General features: G+C 38.6%; 1 protein-coding gene across 2 annotated transcripts in view; it reads right to left on the bottom strand.

Moving 5' to 3' along the window:
• The window catches only part of Togaram1 (TOG array regulator of axonemal microtubules 1), a 65903-nt gene that overhangs the window by 18176 nt on the left and 30994 nt on the right, over window positions 1–16733 (bottom strand). For both annotated transcript variants that reach the window (XM_051146841.1, XM_051146850.1), the window contains 5 exons: window positions 16198–16351; window positions 13359–13512; window positions 8011–8116; window positions 7324–7559; window positions 3346–3504 (listed from right to left, as the gene is read on the bottom strand). In XM_051146841.1, the coding sequence (XP_051002798.1) occupies window positions 3346–3504; window positions 7324–7559; window positions 8011–8116; window positions 13359–13512; window positions 16198–16351 (809 nt within the window). The remainder of the gene's footprint in view (window positions 1–3345; window positions 3505–7323; window positions 7560–8010; window positions 8117–13358; window positions 13513–16197; window positions 16352–16733) is intronic.

The following is a 16733-nucleotide window of genomic DNA, read 5'->3' as shown; positions in this document are numbered from 1 at the left end:
CCTCCCCACCAAGGGGAAGTAGTCAAATATGGGGCACCAGAGTTCATGTCAGAGTCAGTCTCTGCTCTCCACATTAACTGTGGAGAATGTTCTGTCCATTGGCTAGATCAGAGTAAGGGTTCGATGTTTACTACTTGTATTGTCCTTGGCTAGTGCAATAGTTTGAGCAGACCCCCCCATGGGCCCTGAACCACCTGTCACAATGTTCTTGTAGGTTTCTAGGACCTTCTGGATCATTCTATTTCCCCATCTCCTATATTTCTCTTATCTAGAGTCCCAGTAGGATGTCCTCACATCTATCCCAATCTCCTGGTAAGTGAAGACTTTCATGGGACATGCCTTTTGGGTTAGTGCCCAATTATAAGTGGGTATACACTATGTGAGTCTTTCTGCTTCCTCAAGACCCAGCTATTCTACTCCTTGGAATGTACCCAAAAAATGCTCCACCACACAACAAGGACATATGCTCAACCATGTTCAAAGCAGCCTTATTCATAATAGCCAGAACCTGGAAACAGCCTAAATGTCCCTCAGTTGAAGAATGGCTAAAGAAACTGTGGTACATTTAAACTATGAAATACTACTCAGCTATTAAAAACAAGGAAATCCCGAAATCTGTGGACAAGTGGCTGGAAATAGAAATGATTTAATCCTCTTGAAGTCTTGTTGTGTTTTGTTTTAAGGCAGAGTCTTGCTGAGCAGCCCAGGTTAACCTCAAGCTTGAGATCATCCGGCCTGCTCCAGCTTCCTGATTGTTAGAATTACAGTATGTACTACTACGTCTGGTTCTCCTGAATGTTTCTCAGTATTTTTGTTTGTTTTTTTTCAAGACAGGGTCCTGGAACTCACTCTGTAGACCAAGCTGGCCTCATATTCAGACATCCACTTGCCTCTGCTTCTGAAGTGCTGGGATCAAAGGCATGCACTAATTCAGATTGAAGAACTTCTTAAATGGTTGCCCAAAGATGTCTTACTCAAATCCTTGGAATTTGTATAAGACAGCACTTCTGGATGGACCTCAGCTAATCAAACTGGCTTTAGAATTAGAAAGCTTTCCATGGGTACTGATGGAAGAGGAAGTCAGATACATTCTCCACCAGGGGGATTCAACTCGCTGTGGCAAAGCTCGAAAATGAAGGAAGGTCTCAGGAGAGAAGAAACTAGGTGCTGAAAGGACTCTTGTTGCCAGCCATCAAGAGAGTAGGAAACCTGGTCCTATAATCACTTGGTCAGTACATGAGTAAGTTTGGAAGTGATTTATTTAACAGGGCTTCTGGAAATAGCCTAATTCTGGCATCAACTTTATTTGAATCACATGGAACACTAAGCAGGGAACGCAGTTGGGTCATGCTAGACTTCTCAAGTAAAGAACTGAATAGCTGATTTCGTCTCAGGCTGCTACATTTGTGGTGATTTCTTACATAACAATAGAAAATGCATTTATTCTTGGAATTAGCTTTTGGAATAAGAAGTCCCACATGATTAACTCCAGATATATGAGTAACAGACATCTTTGTCTTAAAAGATCAAAACATTTTAGACTCTTTAACATTGTTGAGCAAAGGATCCTCTTCCTATTCTTTAAATTAACTTTTTTTTTTTTTTTTTTTTTTTGAGACAGGGTCTTTTTACATGGTCTTGGTTGCCCTGGAACTCACTATGTAGACTAGGCTGGTCCCCCACTCAGAGAGCCAACTGCCTCTGCCACCTAAGTACTGGGATTAAAAACATGCATCACTATTCCCAAAAACTATTTCTCTTAGAAATTTTTAAATTGTGTTTAAGGCACAACTACATGTCCAACCTTCATAAGTTTACAAAACCTGACTAACAGAGACTAACTGACTGAAGGGCAATAGTGATACAGAGGAGGAACTGAGCCTGGGTTCTGACCAGCACCACAGATATCATGCCTCCTTCTGCTGATTGTTATTAACCTTCCTAAACTGGCTCAAGTAATAGTCTCCAGAAATTCATTAAATATTCTAAGTATAAATACATATTTTCTGTTGAAATGTTGTTAAACATAATTCCTGTATTTGACATATGTACCTCTTTCCTTAATTTTTACTTGTTTTAAATATGTAATTTTTTCCTAAATGCATTACGTGATTTTTGCTGACAATAAGTTCTGCCACTTTTCTGCCCATTACTGTCCTATGTCACTCAATGACTTAACATGTTACTACTTAGAATTCTGACGTGACATCTGTACATTTGGAGAATTCACTATGTACTTACTCAGTATCATTTGCAAAATGGTAAGTAAGACTATCCCCCAATATCCATCATTTCTTCATTTTAGAGAATGTTAATTTATGTATTCAATCTTGTTTCTTCCTTGTAAGTGCTTATTTCTAAAACTTAGGGGCCAGGAAGTTGATTCTATGAATAAAGGTGCTACCCTCCAAGACAGGTAAAAAAATTTTTTTAAACCAGAACATGCTGTTCTGGCAAGAGAACACATCCAAAGACCTTTTAGGTCTGTGTGATCCAGCTGGAATACAGACACACCTTTAATCCCAGGAGACAGAGGCAAGCAGATCTCTTGAGTTCAAGGCCAGCCAGGTACAGAGCAAGCTCCAAGTAGAGCAAAGCTTTAATCTCAGAACTCAGGAGAAAGGCATACAGATCTATTAAGTTCTAGTAATTCTGTTCAAAGTTTAGTAGAGTCAGTGAGCTGAGAGGCAGTACAGTATATTTGAGTTTGTAGCAGTTCAGCTCATGGTATTCAGAGGCAGTTTTTACTGGGAGAGTTTACAAGGAAGGTTGAAAAAAAAGAGCAAGCTAGACACAGGTGAAGACAGAATGAGCCAGAGAATGAGAAAGAGCCAGAAGATTAGAACAGATTGCTAGAGTTAGTTTGAGGCCAAGTAGAGCAATTCAGTGAGAAACTGAGAAAAGGAAGATTGAATAAGTCAGCTTGGCGAGGAGTTTGCGCCAGAATAGCTGAGTTGAACCAGCCAGCCAGAGTTCAGAAAGAACTAGGAAGGGTGAACTAATTCAGCACTAAATCTTGGGAGCTGAAAATATTCTAGGTCTAGGTTAGACTGTATGGAGGGTAGAAGTTTCCAGGACTAGGCCTAGGTTAGCAGATGGAAACAGTAAGTATCCAGACAATTAATATCAGGTGAATAAAAGTTACTTTAACAAAGTAATTGATTTCAATCCTCAGAATCCACATGGTAGAAGGAAAGACTCAACTACTGAAAACTGCTCTGACTCTCACATGCACACCATGGCACGTGTATGCCATGGCAAACTCATGTGCTTCTTGCACAAGATGAATAAATGTAAATTTTTAATAAAAAAAAAAAGATTTAGCAAATATTACCAGTTACTCACCTGGTTTCTTGGGAACTGTCTTGAGCAAACTTGGCAGCAGCAGGCAATAAGCGTTCAGCCATATCCTTTGTTGCAGATAAAATGCGCTCCGGGTCCATAAACTCTACTATGTCTGCCAAGTGCTGGGCTGTACATCTTCTTACTGCAGTGTGCAAATGGCTGCATAGAAACATGACCAAATAAAACTTAAGCTGAGGCATGAACTATTTTCCAACAGCATTAAAGGTTTAACAAATTTAATTTCTTAAAAATTTAACAACTTCCCACAGCACTCAGGGAGGCAGAAAGAATCAGATCTCTATGAGTTTGAGACCAGCCTGGTCTACAAAGCGAGTCCAGGACAGCCAAAGCCACACAGAAACCCTATCTCAAAAACAAACAAACAAACAAACAAACAAACAAACAAAATAAAACAAAACAAAATGTTAACAAATTCTTACCAATCGCCCTAGGAGGCTAAAATGACAAAGAATTTGTTTTCTCTCCCCATGAAGATACATCAAAAATGTCAATTCATTTTATTTACTAAGACTTGCTTTACAACAGCCTATATTGTGATCAATTTTAGATCAGGCTCTATGGGCTGCTGCAATGAATATGCATTCTAAACCTGCGGGATGGAGCACTCTGTATCTATTAGATGCAATTGGTCTGTGTTAATGTGTGCGTGACATGTGCTTGAGTATGGGGTGTGAATAGGTGGCAGTCAGAAGACAACTTCTTCCACCAGGGACAGAATTCAGATTAGTCAGGCTTGGCAGCAGGTACCATTACTTGTCGAGCCATCTCATCTTAGGCTGAAGTTTAGCACTCAATTTCCTTGCTAAATTTTAGTTAAGCTGACCTATTACAGACTTGAGTAGGGTAATTAAGTCACAAATTAGCATGGCATCAAGACCTTTCTGGCCTTATTTTCTTTTCGTGTTTCTTTTATAAAGTTAGGAATCTCACATTAAGTGATTTGTAATTTTAGAACTTTTTCATAAACCATTCTCTTTCTTAGTATGTACTAGCTATCATCTCTCCTGACTAGTTTTGGTTAGAACTTCTTTATCAGGTATCAGAACAGCTACACTAGTTTGTTTCTGGTTTCTATTTGCTGAAAAAGTCGATCCCTATGTTTTGACTCTCAGTTGGTATCTCTCCCAGTGAGGAGTACTTCCTATAAAGAGACGGATTTAGTTTTTAATAGTCTCGTCAGCTGGCCTGCATCTTTAATTTTTATTCATTTATTTATTTAGAAGCAGATTTTCACTATGTAGCTCTGATTAGCCAGTACTTTGCTAGATAAGCCAGGCTAATTTCTAACTACGACATCTGCCTTCTTCTGCTGCCGAGTGCTGGGACTAAAGGCAGGCAGCAGCACAACCAAAGTGACGTCTATCTGGTAAATGGTGTTGAGCCCATTTGTATTTAAGGTTCTTACAGAAAGCCAATTCGCAGTTCTCTTAACTGGTTCTGACTAGTTGGACTACTATCAGTTCTTCCCTTTCTCCATTTTCATATCAGGGGCTGGACCGTTTACTGTGCTGGGTATGATGGGTTTTCTCGCGTTCAGCTATTCTTCTCATGAAATGTATTCTTTCCAGTACTCACATGAATGAGACTTTCTTCCTCTTTAGTGTATAGTATTCCTTGATGTATTTTTTTTCAGTGATGGTTTGGTTATCATGAATTGCCTTAGTTTTTGCATTATGTTGAAATATCCTCATTTCTCCATCAGACTTAAAAGATAGATTTGTCTTATATAACTTTATATACTTGTATGGCTTAAAATATATCATTCCATGCTTCCAGGCTTTGAGCTGTGAAGAATCTGATGTTACTCTGACGTAAAAGCTGTAAGGGTTTTGTTCTTGTTCACATCATTTATTTTGAGTGTGTAAGTGTATCTGAGCAAGTGTGTGGGTATGCATGCTGGGGAATGACTGGTGAGGTCAGAGGACACTTGTGGGAATTGTTTGCATCTTGCACCATGTAAGTCCTGAGGATCAAACAAAGGTCATCAGGAATGGTGGCAGGAGGCTTTGCCAGTTGAGCCTTCTTGCCAGGCCCTTCCTCATAGCTTTTACTACTGTCTCTCTGCTTTGCAAATTTGGCAATGTTTTTATTAGCATTTATTAATTAATACATAATAGCGGGTTTCATTACGATTCTTTACATCTTGATATAATCTTCTCTGGTCATGTCTATTTGAAGTTATAAGTGCCTTTGTGTTTACAGTTGCATTTCCACGCCAGGCTCAGAGGCAGCTTCTAGCCCATCATCATACCCTATAGTCTCAATATACCCGGAAGTGAAGAACATGACTGACAATAGTTAAACTTTATTTAGTTCCAGATCTTTGGACATAAGTGGTATAACTAGAAATGCAATATTATGGTTCTTTTCATGCTTAACATAGGGTTTTTATCATGGAGAAAGTATGCAAAATTTGCTTTTATCGATCCTAAGGAAGAGCCACCAACTGGTTGTCTAATACCAAGTTTTCAGATCTAAAATAAATTATATGGACACTATATGTAACATTATATGGACTAATCAGGTTGTATTTATATGTTCAGGAATGCACAGACACACACACACACACACACACACTACAACAATTAAAAAATTAGCGGTTATTAATTTGAGAAAAAGCAAGGGATAAGAGTGTGGGAAGGGTTGAAGGGAGGAAAAGGAGAGTAGAGTGCAGATGTAATTAGATTATAATCTCAAAATTTATATTAAATATTGGTTTCCCTGAAACAAAATATACCAGATTAAATACATGATACTAGAACTTCTGGCAATGACGCTCAAATGATCTTTGTGATAAAATATTTAATTATTTTGGATAATCAAGTCTAGATATGTGATTCAGACTTCATTTCCAAAAATACAAGTAAGGAATAATTCCTTACTGACTAATAAAATATCAGTTATCCATATGCTTTACAAATGTTAATCAATCAGGTTATTTCTTTTGTGTTCCTGGGGAGTTTATTACACGCCCTGTTGCATGTAAGGCAAGTAAGTGCTCTACATCTAAGCTATCTCTCCAGTCCCCCGTTCACTTTTCACTCTGATCCAGGGTCTCATTAAGTGTCCATGAATTCATTCTGTAGACCAGGAGATAACTGAGCTTGTGAACCTCCTGCCTCAGGCTTGGAAGTAGCTGAGGCACTAGGCCTGTCACTTAAGATCAGTCCTGTGTCCTTTATTTGTACCCCCCCCCCGGCAAAAAAAAAATCCTCAACATACTGGGATATAGAGAAAAGCTAGATCATTTTTTCTGTTCCCTAGGGATAATGCAGGTGCAGTAGTAGAGAAATCTCATTGCTGGAGTTTGACTCTGGAGTGTCCTATATAGGCTTACATGTTTCAACACTTGGCACTTAGTGATTGGTGCTGCTTGAAGGTTGTGCATTAGGAGGCAGATGCCTTCCACTCCTCCTACCATTCTTTCTCTCATGGCACCTCCTAAAGCTGTACTTCCCTGAAGGTTTCTTGGTTTTTTAGGGTTTTTGTTTTGGTTTGGTTTTGGTTTTTTTTTGTTGTTTTTTGTTTTTGTTTTTGTTTTTGTCACACATCTGAAGCAAATGGGAAAGTAGGCAATGCAGTCATTTCCAGAGGGCTGTCTAAATCTGACTCCAGGACCCCTAGACATTAAAAGATTATGCTACAGCACCAGACATTCTGATAAAGAACAAGGGCATAAAGTTGCTCCCTCTCTAAGAATCCATCCAAATGTGCCTGTCAATCATTGCCTAGAGAAATGGGTCCCAGGAAAGACATAGGGACTTTGGTATTAGTCTAAAGCTGTCTAAAATGTAAATCATATTAATGGTTCCTTGTGCATCACATACTTTCAATCCTTGGGTATGCTATCATCCTCAACTCTATCTCCTATACAAAAAAAAGCTTTTATCTTCACTATGCACAGAAGCACAACTTAATTTTTAGCTTAAGGGTATTTAATAGTATTTTATGTATTACCTTTGTCCTCCATTGATAAGAGAAATAACGGCACGTGAAGGAGTTACATTATTAACCATAGCTTTCAATGCCTTGTCAACATCTTCTCTTATGAATGTATTTGATTCTCCAGCCTTGTGTAACAAAGCTCTTACTGAAGTATCTAGTTCTTGATCCATGCTCTTTTTCAGGTAAGTAAAAAGATCACTTAAACACACCACAGCAGCACGGGACACTCCAGATCGTAAATTTTTCACCTAGAAAAACATTGTAAAGCATGAACTTCCCCAACATGCAGTTGAAAATTCAACAACATCACTTGGGAATGAGTTCTACCACTAAAGTAATATAAGATTACATGTTTGTTTGTTGAGATAAGACCTCTCTGTATAGCCAAGGTTGTCCTGAAACTCACTATGTAGACCAGGCTGACCTTAAACTCACAGAGATAAGCCTGTCTTTGCCTTACCACTGCTAGAATTAAAGGTATGTACCACTATATCCGGCCATGATTATGTATTACTAATTATCCTAGCAATCAACATCAAGTAACTTTTCAAATATTACAGGTTAAGAATGGGCTACTTTACATAGCAATGCATGCAAATCATGTAATACAGAGTTGTCTAAACAATTTAAAAATCAAATAAGTGTGGTATGTTAATCCTTAATAAATTAAATAATCCTCAACTTATCTGAAAGCATTACCTCTTGAACTACTGCAAAGTTTGTTTCATGTAACTTTGTGTTCAACAGGTCAGAATGAAATGCAGCTAAGCATCGAATAAAATTCAGTCCCTCCATCTTCTTCTCCCTATAGACAGAGAAATGGCAAAATCATTTTGAAACAAGATCAATTATAACAAAAATCTCTAATGTGTGTGTGTGTGTGTGTGTTTGTTTTTCATTTTTGGCATCGAGGAAACTACTTTCTTCCTTATTTTTAGTAATCTAAAAAATCCATATAAAGAATTTTTAATAGCAAAATCCAGAATAACAGTCAAGCTAAGTTATTATTTCTCTCAGTAAAAAAACTACTTGTTAGCTCACTGGTAAGGAAATGACGCAAAGCAGTTAAAACTCCCACTACTTATTTCTATAGCTTGTAATTTTATCTTTCATTATAAACAAATGGTGAGATGAGGCTGGATACTAACAAAGGAGGGTGGGACTCAGCTGGTATTTAGATGTAACATCAGATTTGATGGTTTTCATTTTATATGCATGAAGAATGGGATGCATGTGTGTGTGTGTGTACTAATGTGTGAGTATGGGCATATATCATGGCATGTATGTGGAGGTCAAAGCACATCCTTTGGGAGTCAGTTCTCTCCACTGGTGTCTTGGATCTAATTCAGGCTATCTCTGGCTTACAATGCAAGCACTCTGCTTCTGAGCCATCTCACCAGCCTAATTCTGTTGTTGTTTGCTTTTTGTTGTTGTTGTCATGGTCTTATTCTAGTCCTGGCTGGCATGTGTATATGTGTATTTGTATGTGTGTGGGCACATGTGGATTTAAGTGGGAAAGCCAGCAATCAACACAGTATGTCCTGCTCATTAACTCTTTACTTTATGTATTTAAACAGGGTCTCTCACTTAACCTCAGAGCTTTCCAATTCATGTATCTAGCTAGACACCTTGCTCCAGGCATCCCATGTCTCTGATGACTTTGAGCACTGGGATTACTGGTGGGCTGCCATACCCACTTGGCATTTATGTGTATGCTTGAGGATTCAAACTCTGCTTCTCATTTTTCTGGGCAGGTAGTTTATTCAATGAACAAATTCCTCAACTTATATTTTCAGCTTATTATTATTATTTTTTCTTTTTGTAACACCTTCAGATTTATTACTCTTTTCTTCTACCATGTCTAATCATCAGTTAATCCATTCAGCATATCTCAAATACTAAACTTTTCATCTGTGTGTAATATGTTTGTGGTTTTTAAGTACTTTAAGTCTTTAGCTTCACACATGGAATAGAGTTGTAATTATAGTTATACTATGTTTGTTAAATTTATCATGTGTCATTTTCATATTAATTAACATTGTTTATATTTTCCTGGGGCTATATTTTCCTGATTTTTACTTTGCAGGCTTGACATCCATAAGGCTTAGGGATTCAGCATGGAAGATGGAGCAGAAAAACTGAAAGAGTCAGAGAATCATGAAGTTTGCTTTGCAATTGTGTCTCATAGGAATATTAGAAGCTACACCCAAAAAGTGTCACCAACATGACTGCCTAAACATGAGCCAAACAAAAACAGTAACAGTAGACATGATAAGTGTTAAGTCTCAGGCTTCCCATATGCCTAGAAATAAACTCAAGCCAAACTATACTTGTCATCCTTATAAGCTGCATGATTTGTCCACCTGCGCTGTCTCACATGCTCTATCTCTTGCTATCTCCACTCCTCTCTCCACTCTCCCATTTCCCTAGCCCTGCCTAAGTCCACTCTGCTTTCTTTGCTCTCTGCTCTGGGCTCCTTCAGATGCTTCTGGATCTTTTCTTTCGTACCCACAATAAGAACTTTCCTCCTAATGCATTGTTCATGTCAGAAGTTTCTTTACTGTGCTCCCTTGCATACATTAAGGTGGATGGGGAAAAGCCCATGAGTCCTCAATGGGACACAAAGAACTATAGGCAACTAAAAAATTGCTGAGATCTTTATATATTTTGAATATTAGCCCATTGTCAGATGTAGGGTTGGTGAAGATCTTTTCCCAGTCTGTTGGATGTCATTTTATCCTGTTGACAGTGTCCTTTGCCTTACAGAAGCTTTTCAGTTTCATGAGGTCCTATTTAATTGTTGATCTTAGAGCCTGAGCTGTTGGTGTTCTGTTCAGGAAGTTGTCTCCTTTGCCAATGAATAAAGGCTCTCTGCCTCTTTTTTCTAACAGATTTAGTGTGTCTGGTTTTGTGTTAAGATCCTTAATCCACTTGGACTTTAGTTTTGTTCAGGGTGATAAATAAGGTCTATTTGCCTTTTTCTACAAGTAGACATCCAGTTAAGCCAGCACCATTTGTTGAAGATGCTCTCTTTTATCCATTGTATGGTTTTGGCTTCTTTGTCAAAAATCAAGTATCCATAGGTGTGTGGGTTTATTTTCTGGGTCTTTGAAACAATTCCATTGATCTACCTGTCTGTTTCTATGCCAGTACAATGCTGTTTTTATTACTGTTGCTCTAAGGTACAGCTTGAGATCATAAATTAAAACCACCAAACCAAATAATCCAATTAAAAATGGGGTGCAGCACTAAACAGAGAATTCTCAACAGAGGAATATTGAATGGCCAAGAAATGGTCAACAGAACTGGGAATGGTAGGGCACGCCTTTAATCCCAGCACTTGGGAGGCAGAGGAAAGAAAGAAAGAAAGAAAGAAAGAAAGAAAGAAAGAAAGAAAGAAAGAAAGAAAGAAAGAAAGAAAGAAAGAAAGAAAGAAAGAAAAGAAGAAAGAAAAAGAAGAAGAAAGAAAAGGAAAGAAAGAAAAGAAAGAAGAAAGGAAAGAGAAAAAAAAAGAAAGAAAGAAAAAATAAAAGAAAGAAGAAAGAAAGAAAGAAAAAGACGAAGAAAAGAAGAAAAGGAAAGAAAAAGAAAAGAGAAGAAAAAGAAAGAAAAGAAAGAAAGAAAGAAAGAAAGAAAGAAAGAAAGAAAGAAAGAAAGAAAGAAAGAAAGAAAGAGTGTCAACGTCCCTAGTATTCAGAGAAATGAAAATGAAAATAACTCTGAGATCCCATGTTATATCTGTGAAAATGCCTAAGATCAAAAAACCCAGTGACAGCACATGCTGGTGGGAGTACACACTTGTACAACCACTTTGGAAATCAATCTGGTGCCTTCTCAGAAAAACTGGGAACAGATGTATCTCAAGACCCAGCCATCCCACTCCTGGGCATATACCCAAAAGATGTTCCACCACACAACAAAGGCATTTGCCCAACTATGTTTATAGCCACTTTATTCGTAATAGCCAGAATCTGGAAACAAGCTAGATGTCCCTCAACCAAAGAATGGATAAAGAAACTATGGTACATTTATTAAATGGAATACACTTCAGCTATTAAAAACAAGGAACTCTTGAAATTTCCAAGCAAATGGATGGAACTAAAAACAATCATCCTAAGTAAGGTAAACCAGACTCAGAAAGACATACATGGTATATACTCACTTATAAACAGATACTAGCCATATAATACAGGATAGCCACACTACAATACACAGACCTAAAGAAACTAAATGTCAAGGAGCATCACCCTTGGGAGAATGCTTAAATCTCACTCAGATTGAATAGAATAGAAACTGGAAGCAGTTGAAGAGAAGGAACAGGACAGAAGCCTACCATACGGTCCTCTGAAAGACTCCACCCAGCAGGGGATCCAAATGATGCTGAAACACACAGCCTAACTTCTTTGGGGTGGAGTGCAGGGAGTCTTATGGAAGAGTTGGGGAATAGGACCTGGAGGGGTCAGAAGCTCCACAAGGAGACCAATGGAGCCAAAAATCTGGGCATAGGAGGGGGGTGCTGCAGTGACTGATGTACCAACCAAGGACATGCATGGTGAGGACCTGTTGACCCTCTGCTCAGATGTGGTAGGATAGGCATCACAGTCTCCTTATGGGGCCCACAATATAGGGAATAGGAACTACTTCTGACATGGACTCTGGCCCCCGCCCCCCACATTGATCACTTCCCCCTGGCAGGGCGGCCTTACCAAGCCACAGAGGAAGAGGACACAGGTAGTCCAGATGAGACTTGATAGGCCGAGGTCAGATGTTAAGGGGAGGAAGGCTTTCATTTCTGAGGACTAGGGGAGGAGAGAGGGGGTATGAGGGAGGGAGGTTGGACTGAGAAGAGATGAGGGAGGGGACTACAAACGGGATGTAACGTGAACAACAACAAAAAACACTACAAGTGGGAGAAATAGTCTCCCCAGAGAAGAGACACACCAACCGGCGATCCTATACCAAATCGTCAGCCATGACAATAGTGGGGTCTGGCTTCCTCACGTATGCTGGTGCCTCATATTTGACCATGTCCCCTGGAGGGGGAGACCTGGTGGCACTCAGAGGAAGGACAGCAGGATACCAAGAAGAGACTTGATACCCTATGAGAATATATAGGGGGAGGTAATCCCCCTCAGGAACAGTCAGAGGGGAGGGGAATAATGGGAAAATGGGGGGGGGGGGGGAAGAATGGGAGGATACAAGGGATGGGATAAACATTGAGATGTAACAAGAATAAATTAATAATAAAAAAAAGAAAATATGCAAACTAACTAGTGAGATGGCCCAGCGGTTAAGAGTACTGCTGCACTTCCAGAGGTCCTGAGTGATGATGAGGTTTAGAATAGGGAAATCCAGTAGAAAATGAGAAAAAAAAAAAAAAAGAAAAAAAAAAAAAAAAAAAAAAAAAGCAGCCAGCATATACCCCACCTGAAATATTGCTAAGTATATACAGCATTTGGGATTTTTTTAAAAAAAGATTTATTTATTTGTTATGTATACAGTGTTCTGCCTGCATGTATACTTACACACCAGAAGAGGACACCAGATCTCATTATAGATGGTTGTGAGCCACCACATGGTTGCTAGGAATTGAACTCAGGACCTTTGGAAGAGCAGCCAGTGCTCTTAACCCTTGAGCCATCTCTCCACTCCCCCCACACCCTTTTAAAAGACAGGTTTCTCTGTCTTGACTTGCACTAGCTGACTAGAACTTGCTCTGTAGACTTGGCTTGTTTGGAACCCAGAGATCCACTGGCCTCTACTTCTCAAGTGGCTGGAATTAAAATCCTGATGCCATAGTTGTTTCTAAAACTGTTAGTTATATATTATATTTCAAGTGAATTATGAGATGTATAGTCTAATGCCAAAGGTTTTGCATAACTCATTATGAAGTTAAGCTGTGTCCTTATGGGACATAAGTTAAAATGCAACATTAGCACATCTGGGCCAGAGGCAGTTACATGAGTAAGTTCAAAAGACTCAGGTGCCGAAGACTAAAATGATCTTCAATGACACCATGCAGAGTATTAAGAGGGTTGTGAACCTACCAGTCCTCATCAGCTAAGAGCCGTAAGGCTTCTGTAAGTGCTGCTTCTGGTTTGGAAAATGGTCGTAGTTCCAAAGAATCCATTATCTCTGGACTATGTGTGACAGAAGACATTCTTTCTTTATATTGTGGAATGACTCCAGGAGATATCTCATCTAAAATATTAAATAAGGCAAGAAGAAACCTTTATATAAAGAAAACAAACATATTCAAATATAGGTGGGGTTTTTTGTTTTTTCACTTTGGTTTTGGTTTTTTGGTTTTTCGAGACAGGGTTTGCCTGTCTAGCCTTGGCTGTTCTGGACTCTCTTTGTAGACCACGCTGGCCTCAAACTCACAGCAATCCACCTGCCTCTGCCTCTCGAGTGCTGGGATTAAAGGCGTGTGCCACCACACCTGGCTCTAAATATAGGTGTTATATGAATATTTTCTCATATAATATTCGTAGCATTATCTTACTGTTAAAACAAATAGACAAAAATCTTGCAATAACTCCAAATCATATCTATTTAAAACTTTATCTTTTATATTAATTTTCCTGAAAATAATGGCTATTTAAAATATAGATCCAGATGACAAGAAAATGCTGAAATATACCAATTAAATTTGGACAAGCAGCAAGACTGACTATTCCAAGAACTAAGACTGACACAGAGCAAATGAGTTTCAGCATTAGCATATGGAATATGTACATTCAAAATTATTAATAAATTCAATATAAGAAAAGCTTATAATCATGAGCTAGAACCAATAAAAGGGTTTTTGTTGTCACTGTTTGAGTTTTTTTTTAAGGACCTATGTCACACCAATCATGCTCTATCCATTATTTACTCTAAGCACTGGAGCTCATTAAAACAGCCTTTTACAGAAAAGTGGTCTCTAATTCCGACATTCTCTTTAATAACCCTCACGCCACATATGCATTTGCACACTGAGTAGTGACTGTGAGCGGGCTTCTCCACAGGGTCTACTCCAGCTCCTGTGCTTCTCCCAGCACAGATCTATCTCTTGTTGGAGGTGAGATTTTGGTCTTGGGATTTACTTTTAGGGATCTGTCACTTCTCACACATCACATCTGATGGATTCACGCTAAGATCATAAAAGCTGTTTGAAAAAAAAAAAGCTGTTTGACTGAGGCGGAGGTAGCTAAAAAAGTATAGTTTTTAAGAACAAAAGGAATTAATATGGTCTGATTTTTAAAAGGCTATATATTTTCCTATATAGCTATTAATTTAAAAATAAAGGAACATGGGTATGGTGGTGCACACCTTTAATCTCAGCACTCAGGAGTCAAAGCCAGGCGGATCTCTGTCAGTTTGAGACCAGCCTGGTCTACAAAGAGAGTTCTAGGACAGCCAAGGCTATACAGAGAAACCCTGTCTCAAACAAAACAAAACAAAAAACAAAAAACATGAACAAACAAAAACAAAAGATAAAAAAAATGAAGGAACACTGATCTCTACAGAGAATTGTAACAATAGAGACTTTTTCTATTGCTATAGTATTTTTATTAATTTAACACAATCCCTCTACCTCTCATCTCCTCCTACCCTCACTCTTATCATACAGTTGTCATGACTATTGCAAATCTGAAGTGCACGTATAGCAATATGAATGGTGCTTCTTCCATAGTCAAGTGTTTAGTCAACATTTTCCAGATATAAAGCACTGTCCAAGACATTAGGAAAATATGGTCTTTCAGTAACACCCTAAGAGTCCTGCACAATATAAGACTATGTCTAAGTATTAGAAAGAAAAAAATAAACAAAGAATAGCCTTTTGTGAGCTTAAAAAAAAAAAAAACAAAAACAACAAAAAAAAACCTCTATTGGTTCTCTTTAACAATATTAAAAAATAAATTATTAGGTACTAGAAATTGACTATCAGTAAAGATTATTAACCATGACATTGGTAAGGAAATATTGAAATCACAAATATAAGAAATTTCATTTGATGCTATATACTAATTATATATACAAATGCTTCAAAAATTAAAAATCCAAAGGCAACACTGTATTACCAATATTTTATTGAGTTCTTCACTATAGACCTTAATAAATGTATAAATTCTTTTTCCGTTAGATTTAGTTTATCTCGTATATTACATATGAGTAAATGTGGGTGTGTATAGAAGCCAAAGAGGGTGTCAGATCCCCTGGAACTGGAGTGGTTATGAGCCAGCTACTCAATGTAGGTGCTGAACAGCAATATAAATCACATGTGAGGAAGATGATGTGCCAAATAAAGAAAAAATAATCCCACTACAATTAGCTTTCCTGGTTCAAATCTACTTTTCATTAGGCATCATATATGCACACACAAGCACACACGTGTGCACAGAGCCAGACCTCAGGAAACATGGCACCTACTCTTGCCTACAGATGATCAAAAGTGACCCAAGTTTTTTGGTTACACTTTTTGTGTGTGTGCATGCCCGGATGCCCTTACGGAAGGGTTACTTGTTCGTTCTCTCCTTTCACCATTAGGTTCCCAAGAGTCAAGTGCAGGTCATGAGGCTTGGCTACAAGGGCCTTTACCCTGCATTCGCTCACCAGCCAGAGCGACTGTCTCATCACGACCTAGCACAAACTAGCTCCAGCATGCCCATGGCCTTAACTATAACAAGAGCGCTCTCTAGAGAAGAAAGAGTAGCTCTAGTGTGCAGGGAAGGGACTGAGTCCCGATACTTACATATGCTGAACTGAACTGAAGCCTGTTCCCTGGGCTTAAAGCCAACCAAGGGCAGAACCAAAACCTAAGCAGCTGCGTGCATCTACTAACTCTACAGTGCTCTGCTGCGACCACTGTATTCTAACAAGCATTCACACAAAAAAACTTACTCTCAGATGTCATTTTCTCAGTTCCTGTATGCTTTAGTCGTTCCCAAGGATTAGTGTCTTTCCTTTCACAATCTTTGGCACCAAAAAGTTCTTTTTCTTCCTTTCTCTTTTGTCTCATCTTGTCATAAGTAGATTTTGCAATAGAAACTTTAGTCTGCATGAAAAAGTTGAAATATCTAGAATTACTCAGGAAGTTGACATTTAAAATATCTTTATCTCAGAAAAGTGTGTGTAGAGGGAAGGGAGAGAGGGAAGGGGGTAGAGAGAGAGGAGCAAGGGAGAGAGAGGGGAGAGAGAGGGAGAGAGAGGGAGAGCGAGAGAGAGAAGCACATGAAAGGTCTATATAAAATAAACTATACTTTTTGTTTTGGCAGGGTCCCGTATACGCCAGGCTGGCCTTGTCTCTTCTATGTAGTCACACCACTCTGAACTCATGATTCTCCTACCTCTTCCTCCTAAATTGCTAAGATTACAGATGCCTATGTAGTTGATCCAGGAACAACTATATGTTTTTTGTTTTTTTTTTTTTTTAAAGA

Source organism: Acomys russatus, chromosome 1, assembly GCF_903995435.1.
Source record: "Acomys russatus chromosome 1, mAcoRus1.1, whole genome shotgun sequence".
Classification (NCBI taxonomy): domain Eukaryota; kingdom Metazoa; phylum Chordata; class Mammalia; order Rodentia; family Muridae; genus Acomys; species Acomys russatus.
The sequence above is the reverse complement of the archived record's forward strand: the minus strand, read 5'-3'. Positions and strand labels throughout refer to the sequence as shown.